A 22,342-nucleotide genomic window follows, 5' to 3' on the forward strand; every position below is an offset into this window, starting at 1 on the left:
AAGCACAGTATCCCCACTCTGCTTACAGCATTTCTAATTTAAAGTCGTTAATGCCGCAGATTTCTCCCTGTGTGCCTAAGCTTTCCCATTCCAAACACAAAAACTCCCTTCAAACTGACAAAAGCTCACTCAGGGTGTGAAAAGGAAGATGTGATCCAGCTCAGATCACTGCAAGGAGCGACTGCACCCAAAGATAAAAACAAACTCCAGCATAGGTTTTCCTTTTATTTTTCTTATCAAAAACAAACAGTAAAAAGCTCACGTTGTTCCTGCATAAAAATGAAAAGGTTTGCACTTCCGTAGCACATGAGCTCTTTAGAACAGAGGTTCCAACGTCTGGACACCACAAACAAAAGGGAAGTGCATTCAAAAGTCATTTTTACTGCTGATTCTCCAGCTTTCTTCCATTAGGTTGGTTAAAACAAAAACAACAAAAATAGAAACAAAACAAAGGTCTAACACTTCATGGGCGATTTAGCCGTCTTGCTGCTGTATGAAGGGGTTGGGTATGGCCTCCATGCCGTCCTGAGGACAGATCAGGACGACGGAGGTTCCTCTGCAGACCACCAGCCCCAGCTGCCTGGTGTCTTCTGTCAGCTTCAGCTGGTCGTCTGGATCTGCACACAGACACACAAAGGGATTGTAAATGCCAGAGGATGTTCATCTTTATGTTGCAGTTTTTGTACATTTAAAGAGATTTTTATTGCCGTCAGTAAATGTGACAAATGCTTAACAGAACAAGAGTCCACAGTTGATCCGATACTAGAGGAAAACAATATTACAATGCAAAGAGTTATTAGTTCAAACACAAAAACATTTTTTTCTAGCTAGTGGACTCTTAATGTTAAGGAAATGCTTCAGAATATGATAATGACCTATTAGAACCTATGCAAATGGGAGATAAAAACTTTGGTTTACGGAAAAACACGCCAAGTTTTTAATCGTTATTAAACGCGAGTTTGATGAATTATTATTATAGTTTTTAACTGGAGATCAATACAATTAATTTACTTAGTTTGAAGAGTGAAGGTGAAATTCTTACTGAAAGAAAAGTTACAATATTTAGAAAGGAGAATTAGAAGAAAAAACATTCTTACAAAAAACAGTTTTTCGCCATGGCGATCAAAGTAGCTCCAACTGCTCTTTGTGACATTTTAATGCAGCCAAATTATATATACGTTTAAAATGTGTTTACTTTATTAATCATTGTTAATCCGGCATTAGAGAGTGGGCTAGTGTTAATTTTCTCTCGACTTTAATGTGTCTTCATCATGAATGCTCATCATAGTAAGAAATAATGAGGTCATGTTATGTATTTGGAAAACAAAAGTCCATCTTGTTGATGGTTTTTCTGAAAAATATGAATAACCTTCTTTATGAATCTTTAGAGACATGATGCAGACATGATGCATTCATGATGACAAACAGGACATTTTTTCAAGATGGGGAATTGTGATTAGAAAACGCAGTTCAAAGTTTGATTAAAAACAAAACATTAAGTCCTAAAATACCTGTCTTAGACTACAGCACAATAAATCAATGTTTATTGAAAAAGTTCAGTCTCATTTTAATTTCCAATTTAACTTTTTTCAATTTTTATTAAAGCTTTAGTTTTTAAGAAATACACACTTTTGTAGAACTGATGAATTAAATTAACGCTGATGTTTTTCACACTTATTTACGAGTAAAAACTGCACAAGAACAGATGGAAATTCACGTATTAAGTTCAGCAAAGATGCATTTATCAGAGTCATTAGTGGTTTTACCCAACCCTAACCATTCCTCCAGGTCTGTGAGGCCAAGAAAGAAGTTCTGCACCGGCTCTACGTATTTAGAAAATTATGTGGGAATAGTCACTTTCATAAATTGAAGAAAAATAGAACTTTAAATACAAAAAATTGTAAATATTATAAAGGCGAACAGATTGGCTTCTCCTGTCTGAGAAGGCACGAGAAAATCGTTTAAAAAAAAAAAAGAAAATCTTGCGGCTTTGATGAGTAAATATTACATTTTTTAAATGGAGATCAATACAATTGATTTACTTAAAAAAACAGTTTGAAGAGTGAAGCTGATATTCTAACTGAAAGAAGAGTTACAGTATTTTTGGAAATGAAAAAGAATTAGAAAGTTTGAACCTCACAGCCTGAGTCCACATAACAGTATCAGTAAACCATGGACTAAATAACTCCTAACTACTTAATTATTAGTTCTCCATTAAGAAAAGTGGGTACACGTGAGTTTTCACTTACCACGCATGTACTCAATTGTACCGTCCAACACCAGGTTCAATAGAGGATCGAACCCTTTTAGAACTCCGCTGGCTAAAGAGGGAATAAACAAAGTAAATAATTATATTCTGACATCACTGTGAATATTCTGGTCACCACAAGTTACAATCTTTCGACAAGCCACCTACCCTCCCGTCCTCCTTGAAACTTCACACGAATTGGCTTGTCGATGTATTTGGACAAGTCAAAGATGCTCTCCTTCTTTTTCTTTTCTTTATCCTGTAAAGAAATGTCAGTTTCCAAGATTAATGCACAGTTTAAGGCGCAGACCCTTAGCCTAGCATTAGCTTAGCATCACTGACTAAGGCAGTAACAATTTCACAAATAAAACGGCCGTTACTTCAGAAATGTTATTCTCATTTCCTCAAGTATTCTATTACTGACTAACACCAAATAGAAAATGTTCGGTGAACAATAAGAGAGAAAATTAAACGAAATTATTTCGCACTCACCGCCATGTTTGAAGTGTGACCCGGAAGTTAAACTTTGACCCCAGATACAATTTAATAGCACCAATCACATCGCCGTAAACTCGCATCTGACGTCATCTGAAGTTATTTGCACTCAAAAAATAAAATAAAAAAATGTTCTTAGCTTTAGTTTTACTAAATAATTGTATTTTAATAGTAATTTTTAAAAAAACTTTTACTTTTCAAAGTTGACCTCTTTCTTAACTGCATTCTCCGGGCAGGGGCGTCTATTAATAAACAAAGTACACACCAGCTGGTGTGTTGGGAACCTACCGTAGTTGTGATCCAGAAACAGGACAAAGCAGTAGACTTGTTTTACTCTTTACAGTGACTGAAGTGAAGTTTCAGAGCTTCAATCAATCTTTTCCATGAGTTAGATAACACAATGGACGAAGATGGATATGCTTTTCATGTGGAAGACCCTGGGCCGGATTTTATTCCAGATGCTGTCCTACGGGTAGAGGAGGAGAACTTTTACGTCTGTCGGGAGCACCTGGCCCTTCAGAGTCCATACTTCAGAGCTCTGTTCTTTGGCTGTGGTGTGGAAAGCCGCAAAAAGCTTGTTGAGATCAAAGGTGTGGGTCGACAGTCTTTCAAAGTTTTGATAGAGTACAGCAAGACTCGCCGTCTGACTTTGGACCATGAAAATGTTCTTGGGATTCTTGAGACTGCAAACTATCTACAACTAGAAAAAGCCAGACTGCTGTGTTGCAAGTTCTTGGAGCGCGAGCTACACCTCACGAATTGTTTAGGAATGATGGCCTATGCATGGCAACTGGGCTGCTCTCAGCTTTATTCTGCAGCCCGGCAGGTTGTGCTCACACACTTCCCTGCGGTCTCAGCTGAAGAGGATTTTCTGTCCCTTTCCAAGGAAAGTATTGCTGATCTACTTGCCAGTGATGATCTGGCTCTCCACAAAGACGATGTGGCGCTTGAAGCCACCCTGCGCTGGGTTTCGTTTGATCCTAAACGAGAAGAACATTTTTTAGAGCTAATAGAGCTGGTGAGACCAGAGTCTCTCTCCTTAGCATTTATTACCCAACTTCTGACCAGAATGAAAGGTTCTGACCCTCGAGCAAGGCTCATCAGCAAGCTGAATGATCACTTCCCAGCCTCTTGGTCAGTAGGCAGGTCTTTGAGGCGGACCAAAGCTACAGAGACTCTCTATGTCCTGGGAGGGCCTCATGATCAGGAACAGCAGGCACTGTATCAGTTCCACCCTCTGAGCGGTAGATGGCAGTGCTGTGCACCTTTGCAGCAGAAGAATCTAACTCAGTACTCAGTAGCTGCAGTAGGTAATATCCAATTAAGATTAAAGAGAATGCTTTTCTTGAAATCTCAAATGTGAAATAAATGTATAAATTATATTACATTATAAATGTATAAAATAAATGTAAATTTAAGGTGTATTTTCCATTTAGGAAACAACGTGGTTGTGACTGGAGGCCACTTCAGAGATGTGCTGTGGTTCAGTGTGGACTGGGTGAAGATATACGAATGTTCAAATCAGCGCTGGGTGGATGGGCCGGCCCTGCAGAAATCCAGACACAGCCACTGCTCCATGGGGCTGGACTCCTCTCTGTATGTCCTGGGAGGCTGCATGGATGAAGGCCTCGTGGGTGATGTTGAGGGGTTGGTTTTTGGATCAGAAGATGGCTGGCAGGGGTTGAGCCCTATGGTCAGGGCAGTGGAGCGGGCAGCCACTGTAGCTGTGGGGTTGTGCATCTATGTAGCGTGTGGCCTGGATGAAAATGGGGAGGTGTATGCAGGAATTCAGAGATATTTGGTGAAGGAAGATCAGTGGGACGTGGTCTCCTTTTCTCCATTTCCAAGGTAAGTAGAAAATGCATGTTGTTCTTACTTGTACTTGTTTTTTACCTTTTTATTTAAAGACCCACTCCAATCATCTTTTGATCTGTTTTAAAAGTTTTTCCAGTGGTTTTTAATCATGATTATGTAGTTTTTAGCCAAAATAACCATTTCTTAGTTTCTGTGGGGAAGCAGTTCATTAGAAATTCACCTCTGAGTTGTGGGAGGGACTGTTGGCGCAGAGCAACCCCGCCACCATTTTCCCTCCCCATTGCTGAGAGCTCTCTGTTTACATGCTCTCTCAATAGCCATATGCCCTTCACACCCCCAACCTAATATTACCAGTGCAACAAAAATGGCGAGCCATATTGGAGTTATCCATCCGAAGCCAGCTCTGACGAGGAAAACAAAGACGTACGTGGATTTAGTCTTCTACAAGTGGAGCAGGGAGCTTCTGCCACACCCATTTTTATTTCTACGTAAAAAATACAATCTTTTTCCCAAAATTTTTTCATCTGCACCAGTTTTCCAACAATGAAAAACGCAGAAATGCAATTTTGAGCTTAATGTTCCTAATATATGTCCTCCTTGTTCAGAAAACATGTCAAAAAACATGTAAAAAACACCAAAAACACGATTTTCCTCTGAGTGGGTTTTTAAAGAGTGATTACAATACAAGCGGGAAGAGTGACATTTTCATTCTAAAATTCTCTCCAAGGTATGATCTGGTTGCCACCGAACTAAACGGCGCCCTCTACATGTTTGGAGGCAAAGCCCTGCGCCTCGACATGGAGACGGATGAATGGACTTTGCTGGATGAGCAATGTCTGGACAAAAAGTTCTTCTGTGGCTGCACCACAGTCAGCGGTCAGATCTACCTAGTCAGTGAAAGGAAAAGTAACAAAGCATTCCCAAACATGCTGCTGCTGGACCCTTACATAGACACCTGCCTGGAGATAGATGATGCAATTGCCTGTCCGGTCCCCATCAGAGGCTGTGTGACCATAAGAATGGTGTCTTCTACCAGCAAATGAGCAGCTCCTACACTTTAATTTAAATTAAAAAAATGATTAGAATCAATCTTAATGTATTAAATAAGGTTAATTTAATAAAATCTGTCAAAAAAGACACGCTGAACAAACATTCAAACATCTTAGAACAGTCTAGAACAACTTTCCTGAAACATTTTCATGGTTTTCTTCATCATGTAGACATTTCAATTCTTTTTTTTTTTTAAGCAGAAAAGCCCTTTTTAAAAATTAAACCCAGCTTAGTTTCTGCATTAAATAAATACACATTTGGGTAAAATAATGAAAAAAAATGGTGTAAATTCACAGAAGCATATAAGAGCCTCATAAGTAAACTATAGCATGTTGGTAATGAACTCAATCTCACACCTCTTGTGCGGTGATGTGGAGGGTTTGCGCTCAGTGTAAGTTTATATTTCACTTACTTTGTCCTGTTTCCTTTTTCTGTCCTTTTTTCTTTTGTTATTGACAGTGGTTGTCTCTGGGGTCAGTTACACCCTGTGTTCTTGCTTTTCTTAGCTGATGAGCTTGACTGGCATTATAGTAGGGTCAATCAACAGAACAATTGAGCTTCATGTTAAGTGCGAGTGAAAAGGACAGTAAAAACAGCAGCCTAAGGCACCAAACAAACATGTAGCAAACTGTAGTGTAAAATATGATGCTTCCTGCCAGAGTAGTATCACAATAAGAAAAATACACAATAAATAGATTAAATAAATAACAAGAGCAAAGTTTTAGTTAGATTATGCTTTACAAAGCGGGAATTGGGTTTCAAATTAAGATTATATTCTTCTTTGTACAACTGCGAGATCTGTTACTACAAGGTATTGAAAACTTGTTGTTTTGGGGTGAAGGGGCTGGAGCCCATCCCAGCTTCATCAGGGAGAAGTGTTTAGGTCTGTCCTTGCTGACAGAGATGGCAATTTATGTGAATTATTTGTGGCAAAAATTGCAACTATATCAGTCTTAGATATCTAGACTTTTCACGCAACGTTCACGGAGCATGTTAGGATATATGTACAATGATCTATGTAAAATAAAAATCTGCACGAGGTAATTTCTACTAAACTAGAGGTTGAAGTTTGTTCTTTTTTTTATTTTACAGGACGGTTTAATTTACCACAGAATTTCTTTTGACTGAAACGTTAAACTAAAAAAAACGTGAAGAAGAATCATTTACAGAAAAGTTGTTGCGTCATAAAAAAGTCACCATAAAGACAAAACGTTGACAAAATCTACTTCTTTCAGCACAAAACTTCATTTCCTTTTTGATCTGTTTAAATTCTTTTTCTATACTGTGTATGATACGCTGCACACAGGCGCTAAAGCTCAATCATTTGTGCTCTATTCTTTTGCAGAAAAGTAGGATGTAGACTTTTCCTGATCTGAATAAATAGGATTGAATGAACTCATGCAGAAATGGCATCCCTCTGGGCAAATTGAACGGAGGTGAAGATGTGTGACAGGAGCTGTTCCACTATCTGGCTTTTGGCATCCTGCTGTTTATATTCCTCTGGTTGGTCAGGTTGTTCAGGACACAGTTGTGAGCCAACGACGTTAGTTTCGAGTTGCTCCTTTCTGTCTTTTGCCCCGAATCCACCTCATCTGCTTCCTTCTTATGCTCTTTATCCTCGTCTTCATTGTCGTCCGCCTCACTCTCTTCATCGCTGCGTTCGTCACGCTCAACCTATGGAGAAAAGTTAGGTATGAGTGATTCTACACCCCTAGATCTGTGAGTTGTGGAGTGAATGGTGCTTACTTTGCCCTTGAAGATAAACTTGTTAACCATCCGCAGGATAAGGTAGGCCCAGAAGATGTGCAGCGCTTGGAGGACCAACAGCAGCGCATTGAAGAAATAATAACCAAAGAATGGTTGATAGAAATCAAGGGAGACCAGCAGGGTAGTGTGGATCACTCTGCAAAAAGTCACAGAACGACATCATGGTCAGTTTCAATCCAGTCTGGTGCTTTTTTGCCAAATGTTGTTTTCATTCATAGAGACATGCATGCAGTGAAAAAAGTGACTAAAGTTCCACTCCGATCATCTTTTGATCTATTTTTAAAGTATTCCCAGTGGTCCTTGAATTATAATCTAATTTTTAGGCAAAATCATAAAAGCTGTGTCCTTTTCTAGGACATAGTTTCTGCAGGGCGGCAGGAGTTCATTAGAAATTCACCTCTGAATTGTGGGCGGGGACTGTTGGTGCGATGTAAGCCTTTGTTTACACTCTCTCTCTCCCAAAAAAAACCGTCACACCCCCAACCTAACATTGCTGGTGCAAGAAAAATGGCGGTGCAGGAAGCTTGTGTACAGACTGTAGAACCTACTGTAAGTCACTGCTACAGGCTTTTTCCAATGGCCTATTTTAGTCTGATCCTGATTCACAACGATTTGAATAAAACAACTCTCAGAAATGCCGTTTTGAGCTTGATTATTTATATACATGTCCTTCATCACTCGAAAACTACTACAAGAACATGTTTAAAACACAGTTTTCATTGGAGCGGGTCTTTAAAAGTCCTCAGTCTGCTAGTTTTAGTCAGGGAGTGGCTAAACACCGACACACGAGTGAGAGGAAAGTTGCTGTCATCTCACCTGCAAGGAAACACCACCAGCCTCGAAACAAGGAAGACTACAGCGAAGACGACAAACAGCGAGTCACAAGTCCTCGTCCACACCGCATAATGAAGCATCTTGGCAGACTTGGAAAGAAATAAAAAAAAAAAAACATGTCATTATTTGATACAAACTACAAAGATTACTAAAAAGCCTTGATATATAAGTCTTTTCTGTTCAATCATGTCAAACCGTGTCAATTACAGCAACTTAAATTTAAATTGATTATCTTTTAAATATAAATAATGACACTAGTGATGACCCTTACCTTTATTATTTACTTAGATAAAAGGAACCTCCTTCATATTAAATCTAAGGCAGAGTTTTTTGGATAGAACAGGCCAACATCTATCCCTCTAATTTCCTTCCGCTCAACCGAAACTGGGTCACTGGGGCAGCAATCTAAGCAGAGATGCCCAGACTTCCCTCTCCCTGGCCACTTTCTCCAGCTCCTCTGGAAGGCCTTGAGGCGTTCCCAGGCCAGTCGGGAGACATAGTCTCTCCAGCGTGTACTCGGTCATTTCTGGGGCCTCCGTCCAGAGGAACATGCCTGGAGCACCTCCCCAGGGATGCTTTCAGGAGGCATCTAGACCACCTCAACTGACTACTCTGGATGTGGAGGACCAGGAGCTCTACTCTGGGTTTCCTCAGAGTGACCGAGCTTCTCACCTTCCCTCTGAGGGAGTGCCCAGCCACCGTATGGAGGAAGCTCATCTCTGCTGCTTGTTGCTGGGACCTCGATCTTTCGGTCATGACCCAGCGCTCATGGCCATATGTGAGTATTAGAACGAAGATCGACCGGTATATTGAGAGCTTTGCTTTCTGACTCAGCTCTCTCTTCACCACAACAGACAACGCACCAATCCGCCTGTCAATCTCATGCTCCGATCTTCCCTCACTCGTGAACAAGACCCTAAGATACCTAAACTCCTCCACTTGGAGCAGGAGCACTCCACTCGTAACCCAGAGAGGACAAACTACCTTTCTCCGGTCAGGAACCATGGCCTCAGACTTTGCCCCAAACGGCCTCAATGCCCCCTGCAGATCGTGGATTGATAACATCATCTGCAAAGTGCAGAGGAAATCTTGTGGTCCCCAAACCAGACCCCTCCGGTGCCTGTGTGCACCCAGAAATTCTTTCCATAAAAACAATTAATAAACTGGTGAGAGAGGGAGGCCCTGTCGGAGTCCAACATGCACCAGGAACCGGTCTGATTTACTGCTGACAATGAAAACCAAGATCATATGGACACCGGCAGCTCTCGGTAAGGCTCCCCTGACCCCATACTCACAGAGAACCCTTCCACAGGACACCACGGGGGCTGTTGTTCCACGACGGGACTGTTCCTGGATCTGAAGTTCCACTATTGGCCAACATTGTTTTAATAATTTGTTTTCCTTTATTTACCATGAAGACTATATTAGCACAAAATCAACACACAAGCAGTCAAAAAGTCAAAAATAAATTAAATAACTTAATTCATCAACCAGGCACAACTGATCTGCATCTGTGACGCATTACTAGAGTAACAACCACTAGAAATTGAGCCTGTTCCAGCTCTTGTCCTACTAAACTGTTAAGTTTAAACAGCATTCAAGTTCACTGCGATGAAATGCCAGCAGCCCAACGTTTAAGCCACTGCGATACCTATCAACCAGAGAACCAGTTAGGCCTTAAGGTTACATGACACGATCTTCGTGTTTCAACAGATTTGAGATCACAAACCAACTGTGAGACTTTATCTGTGATGAGTCACACCCATGAAGATCTGCCTCAAGCAACAAAGAACAATACTTATCAAAACATTACGAGGTAAAATTGAGAAACTGTCTGGGGTTAAATACTGCACTCTCTCTCTGTCCCTATCTCTAACTTAAAAACCAAAAGAATCTAATTGTAACTTTCTTCCTCATTGTTCCTTTATATTCACAGCAGTGATATAGAGAGGTGCACAGAGAATATCACCTGACTTTCTATGGCATTTACCTCAAGGAGGATATCAGATGAATCATGCACCAGCATCACCAGTGTTCCAACTCTCACATAGTTGGCACAGTAGGAGAAACCAATGAGAAATAAGGTAGCGATATGATGGATCACCTGCTCCTTAAAGTCCTGAAACACAGAGCCGGACACAGTTGTAGGGAAGGTAGCAGAAAACATTCATCTTTGTCTGTGAGTCAAAGATAAGGTCAGATTCTTTTATTTTTACGGAATGTGCTGCTCCCTTTTGAAGCGTTACCACACACGTCACATGAAGCTTTCAAAGCGAAAGCAATGGATAAAAGCAAAGTCACGATGTGAAGCCAAATAAACCACCTTTACAGAATATAACACTGAGCACCAGAAAGAAGAAAAATACTCACTTTTCGTTTGACATCCACGGAGACTGAGAGCAGCAGAGACAAATAGAAACCCATCTCCAACATGTAATACCAATAATGTGCAGTGGCCACAGCCTGGAAATGAGAAGACAGGAACAATGAGGGAACATTTGCATAACTTTAAAACTTTGTTTTGCAAAACATTTGTGCTGCTCATGTGAACAAAGCTGAGAAGCGACACTGCAACATGTATCACAGAGTGACTGGTTGTCCTTCAGGTTTTGCTGCGGTACAGACTCTCAAAAAAAAAGAAAAAAAAAAAAAAAGAAAAGAGGACAACTGCAATTGTAAAAAACTCAAATAAGGCTGCATATTCATACCAGCATAACTGTCATGCTGGACTGAAAGAAAAAGTATGAAATTCAGGAGTAGCTGGAGTATTATCTATTATCTTGAGACTATTATCTCAAAAAAAAAACACTTGGAGAACACACAGCCCTCAGTGTTTGCTGCAACACAATAGCAGGAAGTATTTTATTCACAAAAAACCTTCCTTTTTTTGCCTCTCAAAAGTAAACAGTCAGAAAAAGTGGGTTTGCAGGTGCTGGAGTCAAGCACAGTTTCTGTCAGGTGTTTTCTATTATGGGGCTATGACCCTTCAAAGAAGTTCCAGGGAGGAATGCAGCCGTGCAGGAATGCCTTACTGTCTATAAAACCACAGAGATATTAGCTTTTTCACTTAAAGTTAAAAAAAAAAACGGACTGCAAATGTGTAAAAGCAGCTTTTATTTTGAAAAGAAAGTGAGAGAATTCTAATAAAAGTGAGTTGGAAATTTTTTTTTAAGGCAGCTACTTCCTGTTATTTTTCACAATCTCTACTATAAAAGAAAACAAGATTTGCAGATAAAGACTGAACTGTTTTTTTTATAAAGGTTACAAACATTTTCATCATCAATGTTCTTGTAATAAATCCTTGGAATGTTGTATATGGCTTAGTGAAGCTTCGCCTGATTTCAATGGACATTTTTTACATTATTCTTACTTCGTCTTTGCTTGGTTTTTAGATGTATATGTTTTTATTTGGCTCTAAACGTTTACTCTTTGTTATAAATCATAAAAACTGATTAAATTTCTTCTGGTTTTTGTCAGTAAAAAGTGACAAAATTTACCAATTGGAGCTTTTGGACAATTTTCAGTTAATTGTGGAATCATTAATAAAAAAATATCAGTGGAAAAAAAGCTGGGGTTGTATTGATCTAAAGATAAATTAAGGGGGGAAATTGTAAAAGATTAAAAACAACCCCAAAAAGTTCTGGACCACTAACAATTACAGAAAAATATTTATCTTATGACATCTACTCACATTAAAAGTCCATTAAATGTGTGGATTTTGTATCACTAATTCAGTTTATATCAGATGTGAGGAAGGACATTGCTGCTTCTGTCACCTCCTCTTCTCTAAATGTTTACAGGAAATACTGCAAACCTGTTGTTCTAACTGCTTTGGATAAAAACCGTCCTGAGACTCAGATGCATCCTGATGGAGTGAAATGAGCTCTGCTTTTTTTTAAAACTGAGCGAAAAGTTCTGTCCTCCACTTCAGACATTTACAGAAATGTACTCAAAATTTAGCACTAAAACATGAAAAAGTAAACATTTCAAACAACCAATTACAAGTTTAAAGACTACTTGAAAAATATTTAGATTGAGAAAACAAGGAGGGAGAAAATGGAGTGATAGAAGGCACCTGACATTGCCAGTTTAAAACAATATCAGGGGCAAAAAAAGCTCAAATGGCATCGCCCCATTAGAATTTGCAGAAGAAGAATGGATTTCTGATTGTCTCACTGAGGATTTATCGGAAAATTTTGACAGAAACATTACAAGTTTGTAGTTCTTTGTAGTGGCTGAACTTTAAAACTGACTCAAAACTGGGTGTTTTCTTTAGTTCCTGGATGAGCGGCAAAACATCTTCTAGATTACAGTACATCCTTTGACACTGTTGACCATCACGTCCTCTTGGATAGGCTGAAAAACTGGGCTGGGGTTCCTGATCCGCTTTAAACTGTTTCTCCTCTTATCTGACTAGTAGATGTTTTTCTGTTGTTTTTTCCAAGTTTAAGTCCTCCTCTGCATCCGTCACTTTCTGGCGTGCCACAAGGCTTAGTTTTGGGACATTTATTGTTAATTTTTTATCTGCTGCCTTTGCAGCACATTTTAAGTTCTTTAAATGATATTTCTTGTCATTTTTATGCAGATGATATTCAGCTTTATGTGTCTTTTAAAACCAAGGAGGTTTTTAAAATACAGACTTTATGCAGGTGTCTGGATTCGTTCAAGAGTTGGATGAATAATAAATTTCTCCAACTAAATGAAGACAAAACTGAGATCCTAGTCTTGCCTCCCCCACATAGTCCAGTGGCTCGGTCCACTTGCTTCCTTTATCAAGTCCTCTGTCAGGAACCTTGGGGTGACTCTCGACCCAGTTTTATCCCTTGATTCTCATGAGGGGTCACTTGTTCGTTCTTGTTTTTGTCATTTTAAAAACATTCCAAAACTTATATCCTTTTTTACCGTGTTTTATTGTGAAGCACTTTGTGATTTTTATCTTGAAAGGTGCAATACAAATAACGTTTGTTATTATTATTATTAAATACTTTTAAAGTTCAGTTGCTCTAGAAAAAAAAATCTTGTAAGAAATGAATATCTGCTAATTTTTTGAAAGAATAGTCTTTGTCTTTGTGCACAGTTACTGTGTTTTTATAAAACATTTTGTTGAACCAGATCCCAAACGTTAGACCAGAACACGAAGTGATCTTCCTTACAATAAAACTAATTAGAGAACTACCCAGAATTACATGGGGTTATGACAGCATTGTCATGGCAGAGTGGTACAAAATTTGAGGATGGGCTCACTCGGATTCAGATTTAGTAACCCGTCTCTGCCAACAGAGAAAACGCGTTTGACACAATCCAATTGGTTTCTATAGAGAAAAGAAAAAAGCTAAATGTCACATCCCACATTTTTAACTCCTCTTAAGACCACAAATTACTGGAACTTTGCCATCTCCTGAAAGCAACACTGATTTGAAATATAAGCCAGTGATAGACAAAATAATTGATTGCAAAAAAGGAGCATTAAAGTGCTCACCTGTTTGGGGTAACCCCTCCAGCACTCTGTTTGGTCCCAGAACCAGGGAGTCTGGGAGAAATGGATAATCACCAAAGATCGCTAAGTAAACAAATGGTTTTTTTAATCATAAATCTTGCACAAACGGCTGACTTACATCAATTAGTGACCCAAGTCCTCCAAGGAACGCAGTGAGGTAGAACACAAACCGCCAGCTGCACAGACGGAAACAAACCAAGCAGCTTATTCTCCAGTCACAGGAGTCACAAGGTGCTGCTAATGCACACACAAGCATTGCAGTCAAACTGCAGTAAAATGAAACTGGTGTCATGGCCCTGGGTGAGGAAAAACTTTATTTCATGTCAATACCTTATTACCATCATATGCAGTGTGGACTGACAGGTGAATGAGATTACTATGTGATAGCAAAACAAACTGTCACCTGAGGGACACAGGTGATGAAGGACATCTCATTCATCAAGGTTTTCTTCTTTAGTAGCTCAAAGGGTGTAAAGCTCCAGGTCCCTGTTGTCTCTAAGTCTCTTTTTCTTGTCAAATTTTTCTTAAAATTATTTTAATTACAGTTCTTTAGGCTAAAGTTTTAGGCTAATTGACAAATTGATCTTTGCGAAAGAAAAAGGTCCATACTATATTTTTACAGGTCTTTTAAGAAGCCCAACAAATAAAATGAACTTTAACTGATTAATCTCAGTGTCATTAGTCACCCTTTGAGCTACAGTTACCATACAACCTGTGTACATCTGTCCATTTCTGGGTTGCAGGTTGAAAGAGTTATTGATTAAATATTTTTGTAGTATTTCTGCTTAAAAAGCCATTAGTCTAACACATTTGTACTCAGTTGGTATTACATATTTAACACGAACATCAATTGAATTGAAATCAAAAAAAAGGCACCAAAACTGAGACACTCACGATGCTTCGCAGAACTTTTTTGTGTTATCGGGTCGGTCCTGGTTCCTCCGGTGTCTGAACCAGGTCTGGATCTTTCTTTGCGAGAGTCCACACTGCTTACTCAAGGCCAACACTTCAGGCTGAACACACAAAACATTATTTTTATAGGCACAATTTTCAAAATAAGACTTCTCTTTGCTGCTTTAGTTCACAGTTGCATCGATAAATGATTAGCATAAAACTGAACGTTTACGGTTGTTTTGTCAACGTGTGGTTGATCTGGCTGTTTGTCATGAGCTGACGAGATCAGTGACAACATGTCTATCAACGAGACACTGATACCCAGACTTCTGTTACCTCCGACAGAGCTTTGCTAAAGGTGACACTTAATTACAACTGTTATAAAAGTGGGATTCTGAGCCGGGCTACACTGTCTAAAGCTGTTTTGCTATGTTGTTTCTGTGTGACTCTCTGGCGGCTGCCTGAAACGGCAAACGGTTAATCTGTTTGTGTTTTGCAGGTTTGATGGCAAAACATCAACAGGCTCAGCTGCTCGTCCAGGAAAGAAAGTCACAGCAGAAGAATGAGAACAGATGATTAGCATGCAATGCTGAATTGTCTCACTGAAGCGTGAAAAGTGAAGTTGATAAGTCAAGTCGTGTCTTTTCCCGACAGCTTAAGGCCTGTCTGCTGTGATAATCAAAACCAGGAGTCAGGTGTAAACCTGACCTCTGTTGCATGTCTGCACCTGTTTATTGAATAATTCAGGAGAGAGACACAAAACATAAATATTGAAGTGATAAAATAAATATTGTGTTTTTTCTCATTTTAGTGGGTAGTGGATTAGAGTCAACTAGAAGAATACTGTAATTTTCAAATAAAAATAGTCAAGAAAACATTAAAGAAAAGTCATTAAAACAATTTCTTTAGTAAAAATTAAGGTGGGTCAAAAAAGTTGCTAAAAAACTGTAGTAATGTTAGGACAGATTTAGTTTTTAGAACATATAAAACCTGAAAAAAGACTTGCAAAAGACGAAGTAAAAAATTTAAAGCCATTTTAAATATTTGGTTTAGAAAAACTGTAACAATGAAGAATTTCAAAATAAATCAAAAAAATGTAGCAATTTTAATGCAATAATAAAGTTAAAGAATACATTCCCGAAGGACTGACAATATTAAGGGTTTAATCAGCACAAAGTCAATTTTCTCCAGTGTTCGGCTTTGTTTGTCGGGTTTGTTAGCTCACCTGAATGCTTGTCACCAAAAAATTAGGATTTTTGCTCACTTGCAAGTGAACCCTGGTGCGGTTCACCGGCAAGATAAAGAAATTTGAGGTAGATTGAAATATAATTAAACAGCCTACAGACTCTCTCCATAAAAAACGGAATTAAGAAAATAAGTAAAGTGTCATCAGCAAACATATATCAATACACAGTATGAAAGGATAACGTGGATTAATCAAAAAATGTCATTCTTTTTTTAAGTTTTTGTTGCTTAGTGAAAATATTGCCCCAATTGAGCAGCTGTTTTAGCAGGACTATCTTTTCTTTTGTGAAGTGCTTTGTGCCTGAGAGGTAGAAAAGCACTACACAAGAATGTCATTTACTGTTTGCAGGTAGTTTGATTTGGTGACAAAAAGGTGAAAACAAATCCGACCAAATTAAGGTGTGAACATATTTCAGAACTGTGAACTCCACCTTAGAACTCCACCTTACCTGAAGAGGAAGTGCTGAATGTTTGCAACAACAAAAAAGCACTTTCTCCCGTCCTCGTCCTCAAACAAGTTTTACAAGCAGAAGTTTCTTGATGAACAACCATGACAGTATTTTGACTCATTAGTTGATCACAAAGTTCTTTTAATGTCATTGATTTCTTATTTCACATCAAAGCGTAGGAATATTTAATTTAGTAAACAAAAACCTTATTTGTGCAATAAAATAAAAAAATGTTCCTTCTGTCTAAGAATCAATTTCAGACTCCTCTTTAAAAAAAAAAAAAAAATTCTCAAACATTTTGAATTGAAGGGAGCAGGAACACAAACCTGCGATGGCTGCCGGCTCGTCTGCTTATAAAAGGCTTCCAGCTTAGGGACCGAAGGAGCTTGAATCCGAATGCGGTCCTTCACGCCTAAGCACCTGCTCAACGGGACAGCAACAACCCTGGAGGGCAGGACAGACATCCATTTCAAATGTTGGCTGCAACACAAATCCTCTACATTTTGTTGTAATTCCAACAGATTTTCAACGTGACACTGCTTTTAAAGCATCTTTTACAGCCTGTCTGGGCCAAATGCAGCTGAAGGAAGTCTGAAGGAGTCGGGGTTGCAGCTTTTAACTTCTGGATGATGTAGCTGCTGTGAGGATTTTTTTTGTACTTTTTAGTTTGAGTTTATTGGTACCAATAAAACTAAACATATAAACCCTTAAGCAAACAAGGGGATGTTACAACATCCCATAAACATGGCATATGATGTATTCATACATATATTTAACAACAGACAATGGACAGAAGAACAAAGGTGTTAGCTGCGCCTGCATCTTCCATCTATTGTGAGTCCATTTATAGTTGTGTTGAATTATTCATTAAAGAACCTCAAACTTAAGATATTTTTTTAATCCACTCCATCTCTATGAATTGATATTTATACAAACGCGTTGCAAACAAAACTTTGGCATAAATATCACTTCATACGCCTCTCGTTAAAGACATCTACCTCCATCTGAAGGGAGGCGGCTGGTTTTTCCTGGTGACACGTTTATCAGTGGTCTTGAAATCCCGGCTGTGACCTTTCTGTGTGGAGATTGCATGTTCTCCCCGTGCACATGTGGGTTTTCTCCTGACACTCTGGCTTCCTCCCACAGTCCAAAAAACATGCTTCATGGGTTGCTTGATTACTCTAAATTGTCCCTAGGTGTGACTGTGTGTGACGCCTCCGTCCAACAGTAGCCGGGACAGGCGACCCCCTGACTTTGAAAGGGATAACGTATGTTAAGAAAATGGATGGATGGTTGGTTTTTCCAAAACATAGTTATATATTTTTTTTTCCATCCCGATTTGATATTTTTCCAATTTTTGTGATAACTTGTGCTTTCTGTTGTGGTGTTTGTGGCAGATAGTTATTTGGCAGTGTGTGTGTGTGTGTGTGTGGGGGGGGGGGGGGGGGGCTGACATGTGGGGTTATTGTCTCCCCCTTCAGTCCATGCTAGCTGGCTGGGCTTTGTTCTGTCTAGTTTATGGGTTTTCTTTTATTCTTCTGGTTCCCTCTCAGTCACTTAGAAACGGGGGGTGGGGGGGTGGGGTTTGGGTTGACTCTGGCTGAGTCGGTTGCCTCCCTGCTTTTGTTTCTTGTGGCTAAAGTTTAAGTTCCCTTTTGTTTTGCCTCACCTGTGACTCACCTGCTTTCTTCCTTCCTTCCTGCAACGGCACTATATATTCCACATCCCCTTTAATACGTTATTTTTCTGTACTTCCCAGTGTCCCGTCCTTTTTTTTTTTAAATGTTGTTTTATGGCTCCTCTTAGACACCATTGAGATGTGCTCCCGAGGGGCCTGAACGAGAGCCGTCTACAGTGGCAACGAGGAAGTTCATGGTCTGGTTCCTGAAGCTAACAGGGCAGATGATATGGCATCAAGCAACACTAGATATGTGCGTGTTTGGCAGAAGGAATGAGACCGGCTGAGTGACAAGAACAGAAAAATGTGATTGCATTTGCACGCGCAAGATGCATTGATAAATGCTTGGATGTAAACACACATCCACACATGCAACCCTATCAGATGCGACCGTTTTGACAGCAGAGAGGATGAGAAGGTCACTGTGGCTTAACACAGAGACGCCATGTCTCTGGCACGCACTTTCAGCCATCTGCCGTAACCATGGAGACCCCAGACGCCTGTCCTCACAGCAACACGGCATCCAGCATATGTTTTCCCCTTCTCACCCTTGACTGCTTCTAAAACAGCTAATGTTACAAGTCTGTTTATAAATTCCTTATGAGGGTTCAGACAAAGACTTGCAAGCAAGCTAAAGCAGCTTCAGCACAAACAGTCATGAGGTCACAAGTGAAAGCGTACACTTTCTGTCTTGATGTTCGTTACAAAATTTGACTCTTCATCATCTAAACTTGACACGTACAGTAGTTCTCCTTTCCCCACAGAGCTTTGTCTTCCATTTATGACACCAGAAACCATTTGAATGCTTAACTCATCAGTGCATGAATGCTTTTATGTGCTAGCAGTGTTTCCTAATTAGCTGCGGTTTTGTGCGGTGAGGCTTGGTGTCGGTTGCTAAGCTGCGATGGACGCTCCTTTAAACTTCCCTTTGTGTGTTTCTGTTAAGGAATCCTGAGATCCTCCACTCAGGAATCCTTTTTTAAAAGCCTCAAAATACTTTCGTTTTCAGCATCATTTTGGCTAAAAGTTTATTTTTTTCTTTACTGAGTAGGAAGACCCATATAAATTATGAAGTATTTCTTTAAAGGAGTAAAAACCGTTTCCCAAACAAGCAAATGAAAACCTGGTTATCAGGTATGTCAGTCTGAAGATATGATTTAATCATCTCTAGTCGCCAGTGAAAACAGGTTTAAGCTTTTTTTTAAAGACATCATCAGATGCATCAGCTCTCTCGCATTATAAACACATGATCTGCATTAAATCAGGGAAATCTGCTTTACCTCGGTAGCTCCTTAGATGATGAAGAAACAATTTTCCAGAAAGGCCTGACTGGAAATGTCTAATCTGACCCCTTTTCTTATTTTACAAATGTCCTATAATACATTTAATTCAATATATTTTCCCTAAAACCATAAATTTAGTTAAGATAGTTGAAACCGCACCTCTCAAAGACATATCTGAGGACTATAAACGTGAAGGCCAGTGGGAGGGTGCAGAGGAGATCCCTGGGTAACGGGAAGTGGCCCTGGTCTTCATCTAGATGGGTGTCTTTCCAGCCGATCCCAGGAGGGAGCCAGTACTCCTCCCGCCACAGCCACTCATTCAACCACTCCATCCTGAGGGAGGAGAAAAGATTAGAGTAAACACTCTCATCTAATTAACACAATGATGACTATTCAAATTGAATCGCTTTGAGTGACACACCAGCTGTGCCAAACAAACAAAAACAGCAACATTTACATAAACAGAGAAGGCATGCAGGCATCATGGCTTACTTAATAACCACCAAAAATGATGAATTTTCTTAAACTGTCTAAATTTAGGAGTAATGTTTAGGAGGAAGTTTTGATTAATCATTTATCTGGCACAATCTCTTATCTTTTACGTTCTTTTTGGACACACCAAGGTAGATAAGTAAAATCAAAGAAGCAAATAAAGTATCAAACTGATAATAGAACACAAGCAGATGAACACAGATGCCTCCATGTGCGCATGTGCGCTTATTTATCCCTTATTTATTGGCAACAAAGCAAAAACAAAACAAGCTAAAAATAAAAAAAAAAACAGCAAATGAGACAAAGAAGTTTAGATCAGGTGCATTTTTTCCCTGCAAACCCTTTGACATCGTTTACTCCGAGGCTCTTCTTCAGGCTTATGGGAGCGTTTCTGCTTCCCCGCATGGATCACTGTGGCGCGTGCCAGACGCAGTCTGTTGACGCCGCGGCGCAAACGAAGCCGAGCTGCGCGCTTTTCTAGCTTCAAATGCGTCAAACCTTTCGATTCTAGACATTCCTGTGTGTCACCGGGAACGATTTGCACGAAGTGTTGCAGACTAGAGCCTATCCATCTCCTACATCCCGCACCGACTGACTCCCCCCAGCGCAGAGATCTGCCTTTGTGTGTTCCGCTCGTTCTGCGCAACGATACGCAAGTAAAAACAGAGACTGGCTGCATCCGAATATGCAGAGTGTGAATGCGGCGCTCACCTCTCTGCGCTCCTGTGATGGAGATGTGGAAATGTCCGGCGGTGAGGGGAGAGGAAAAGGCGGAGGAGGAGTTCCCCTGACGCGCACAGCCTGGGCGGAGGGAGGCGCATCCCTGCCGGTCCATCTGATTCTGCTGTTTCCTCTGAAACGTTCACACCGAGAGGAGCAAACCCAGAGTCTGCCACTCTACAGAGCATCAGCATTGGGGTTGGGGGAGTGCTGGTGGTGGTGGTCTTGGGGTGTTGAGATTTTGGGGAGTCATATTTCTCTAAGCCCCTAAAATGCACAGAAAGCCATCATACTACTGCATCTATCCATATATATTATTTTATTTTGATTGTTTAAATTGAGTTTTTATTTATTTATTTAGTTTTGGTTGTTTAGGGGTTGCAATGTTGATTGTGTTACAGTCAATTGTGGATTTTTGCAGCCCATTACATTTTGGGAGGGCAGTTGCAGCATTTAGGGGGGCGTTGCCCTCCCTTCCTCTATATCTGGCCTTGGAGAGGAGGTAGTGGTCCTTCATCAATTCACGTACAATAATTGACAAGAATATTACGATACATGTAGAGTTAAAAGAAGTGAATTGAAAACAGAACTGGAGCGTCTCAGAGGAAAACCTTCACTTCTAAACCACCGGTTTAGGCTTTATACCTGCAGAAATAAATATTTATTTTGATCAAATGTCTCACTTAAACATTCCTGCCGTCACCAGCAGACCAGTCCTTAAAAAGCAAAGATTTAACATTTCAATAGAAAATTCTTTCCAAAAGCTCCCTATCAAAAGTTGAAACAAAATATCAAATTTTGAAGCCCTTTTGGCTCAAACCTTAAGTGGAAGCCTTTCTTAAAGGTCAAAGACTCCATAAGTGATCAAATACTTTCCATTATTTACATATATTCGAATGACAATATCATGATTTTTCAGGTTGGAGGAAATAAATGCTTCCTCCTTTCAGTGTGTTATTGTTGTGAAAACACATAATCCATGCATTCTCCATTTTAAAACTGGCAGCACACGAGCCTTGATAATGCAAACGTTCTTGTGCTTCCCTTTATTTGCAGCCTGTTTCCATACGTGCCGGCCTTGTTGACTGTCTCACTGCAGGACAGAGTCAGCCATGCAAATTCCCCTCTGAATTCCACCCCTATGGCGATCGAGGACACATGTGGAGCACGTGAAGACAAAACGTTTCTAGCCGCCTCTGATCATTGTTGATAAGGAATCAAGAGATAAGACTCACAGGTGCATTGACGTCAATCCGGCTTGTCATTCCTATCATAATACTGTGACACTCACTCACCTTGCACGGGTTTTCATAGAAAATAATTTTAAAACTTTCCTTTGTGTCAACACTTTTTGGGGCCAGACACAGTTTTGCTGCATAAAAGCATGTGATGAATAGAAGCTGAACTTTATTAGTAAGTAATGACATAAACTACACTTGACCTTAACTTTGGAAGGGAAAAAAAACGAAAGAAGAAGTGTTATTCTGATCACTTTTACTCAGCAGTTACATTACCAAAAAGACTGGAGGGCATAGCCTTAACAGAAAAAGAAGATAGAGTGTAATTCTAGTTGCAACTATTAGTCTCATTGAGTTACCGCCTGAAAACCTGTTTTCAACTACAGTTTAGCTCAATAAGACAGTTCTGGCTTAATGGGCGGTATTTCAATTTTATTTATTTGAAATTGCACTAAAGAAGAGCTATATTTTGAGATAGTAATTTGAATTTTTCTATACCCATGTGTGCCTAATTGACAGCTGAGCTCAACGCACAAATGTCATCCACGATGGGAGAAAAGAACAATTTGAAGGTCTCAGGTTTGGGTTCTACCCAGCTTGTATTTGTCTAGTCGAGTTGCGTCACACAAAGATGAGG

The 22,342-nt window shown here is 39.8% G+C and overlaps 3 protein-coding genes across 5 annotated transcripts; 1 reads left to right on the forward strand and 2 right to left on the reverse strand.

Moving 5' to 3' along the window:
* Window positions 1-205: 205 nt before the first annotated feature.
* lsm7 (LSM7 homolog, U6 small nuclear RNA and mRNA degradation associated) lies at window positions 206-2,863 on the reverse strand. The gene is made up of 4 exons (XM_004067712.5): window positions 2,741-2,863; window positions 2,417-2,507; window positions 2,250-2,321; window positions 206-617 (listed from the first exon to the last, which is right to left on the reverse strand). The coding sequence occupies exons 1-4, from the start codon at window positions 2,744-2,746 to the stop codon at window positions 475-477; spliced, it is 312 nt and encodes a 103-aa protein (XP_004067760.1). The 5' UTR covers window positions 2,747-2,863; the 3' UTR covers window positions 206-474.
* A 149-nt stretch (window positions 2,864-3,012) lies between these two features.
* On the forward strand, window positions 3,013-5,601 carry LOC101168447 (kelch-like protein 23). The gene is made up of 3 exons (XM_004067847.4): window positions 3,013-4,053; window positions 4,180-4,591; window positions 5,286-5,601. The coding sequence occupies exons 1-3, from the start codon at window positions 3,144-3,146 to the stop codon at window positions 5,599-5,601; spliced, it is 1,638 nt and encodes a 545-aa protein (XP_004067895.1). The 5' UTR covers window positions 3,013-3,143.
* Window positions 5,602-5,649: 48 nt separating this feature from the next.
* cers4a (ceramide synthase 4a) lies at window positions 5,650-20,666 on the reverse strand. 3 transcript variants are annotated; one of them, XM_004067713.5, is made up of 11 exons: window positions 20,459-20,666; window positions 19,415-19,588; window positions 16,621-16,738; window positions 14,601-14,719; window positions 13,825-13,882; window positions 13,689-13,739; window positions 10,580-10,672; window positions 10,200-10,328; window positions 8,192-8,298; window positions 7,355-7,511; window positions 5,650-7,282 (listed from the first exon to the last, which is right to left on the reverse strand). In XM_004067713.5, exons 1-11 carry the CDS (start codon window positions 20,659-20,661, stop codon window positions 7,073-7,075), a joined length of 1,419 nt encoding a protein of 472 aa, XP_004067761.2. In that variant the 5' UTR covers window positions 20,662-20,666; the 3' UTR covers window positions 5,650-7,072. The 3 variants fall into 3 exon arrangements, with proteins under 3 accessions (XP_004067761.2, XP_020557927.1, XP_011472157.1); XM_020702268.3 differs by lacking the exon at window positions 20,459-20,666 and adding an exon at window positions 20,246-20,393; XM_011473855.4 differs by lacking the exon at window positions 20,459-20,666 and adding an exon at window positions 20,088-20,234.
* Between the last annotated feature and the right edge of the window lie 1,676 nt (window positions 20,667-22,342).

Source organism: Oryzias latipes, chromosome 4, assembly GCF_053564925.1.
Source record: "Oryzias latipes strain Hd-rR chromosome 4, Olatipes_Hd-rR_3.1".
Taxonomy (NCBI): Eukaryota; Metazoa; Chordata; class Actinopteri; order Beloniformes; family Adrianichthyidae; genus Oryzias; species Oryzias latipes.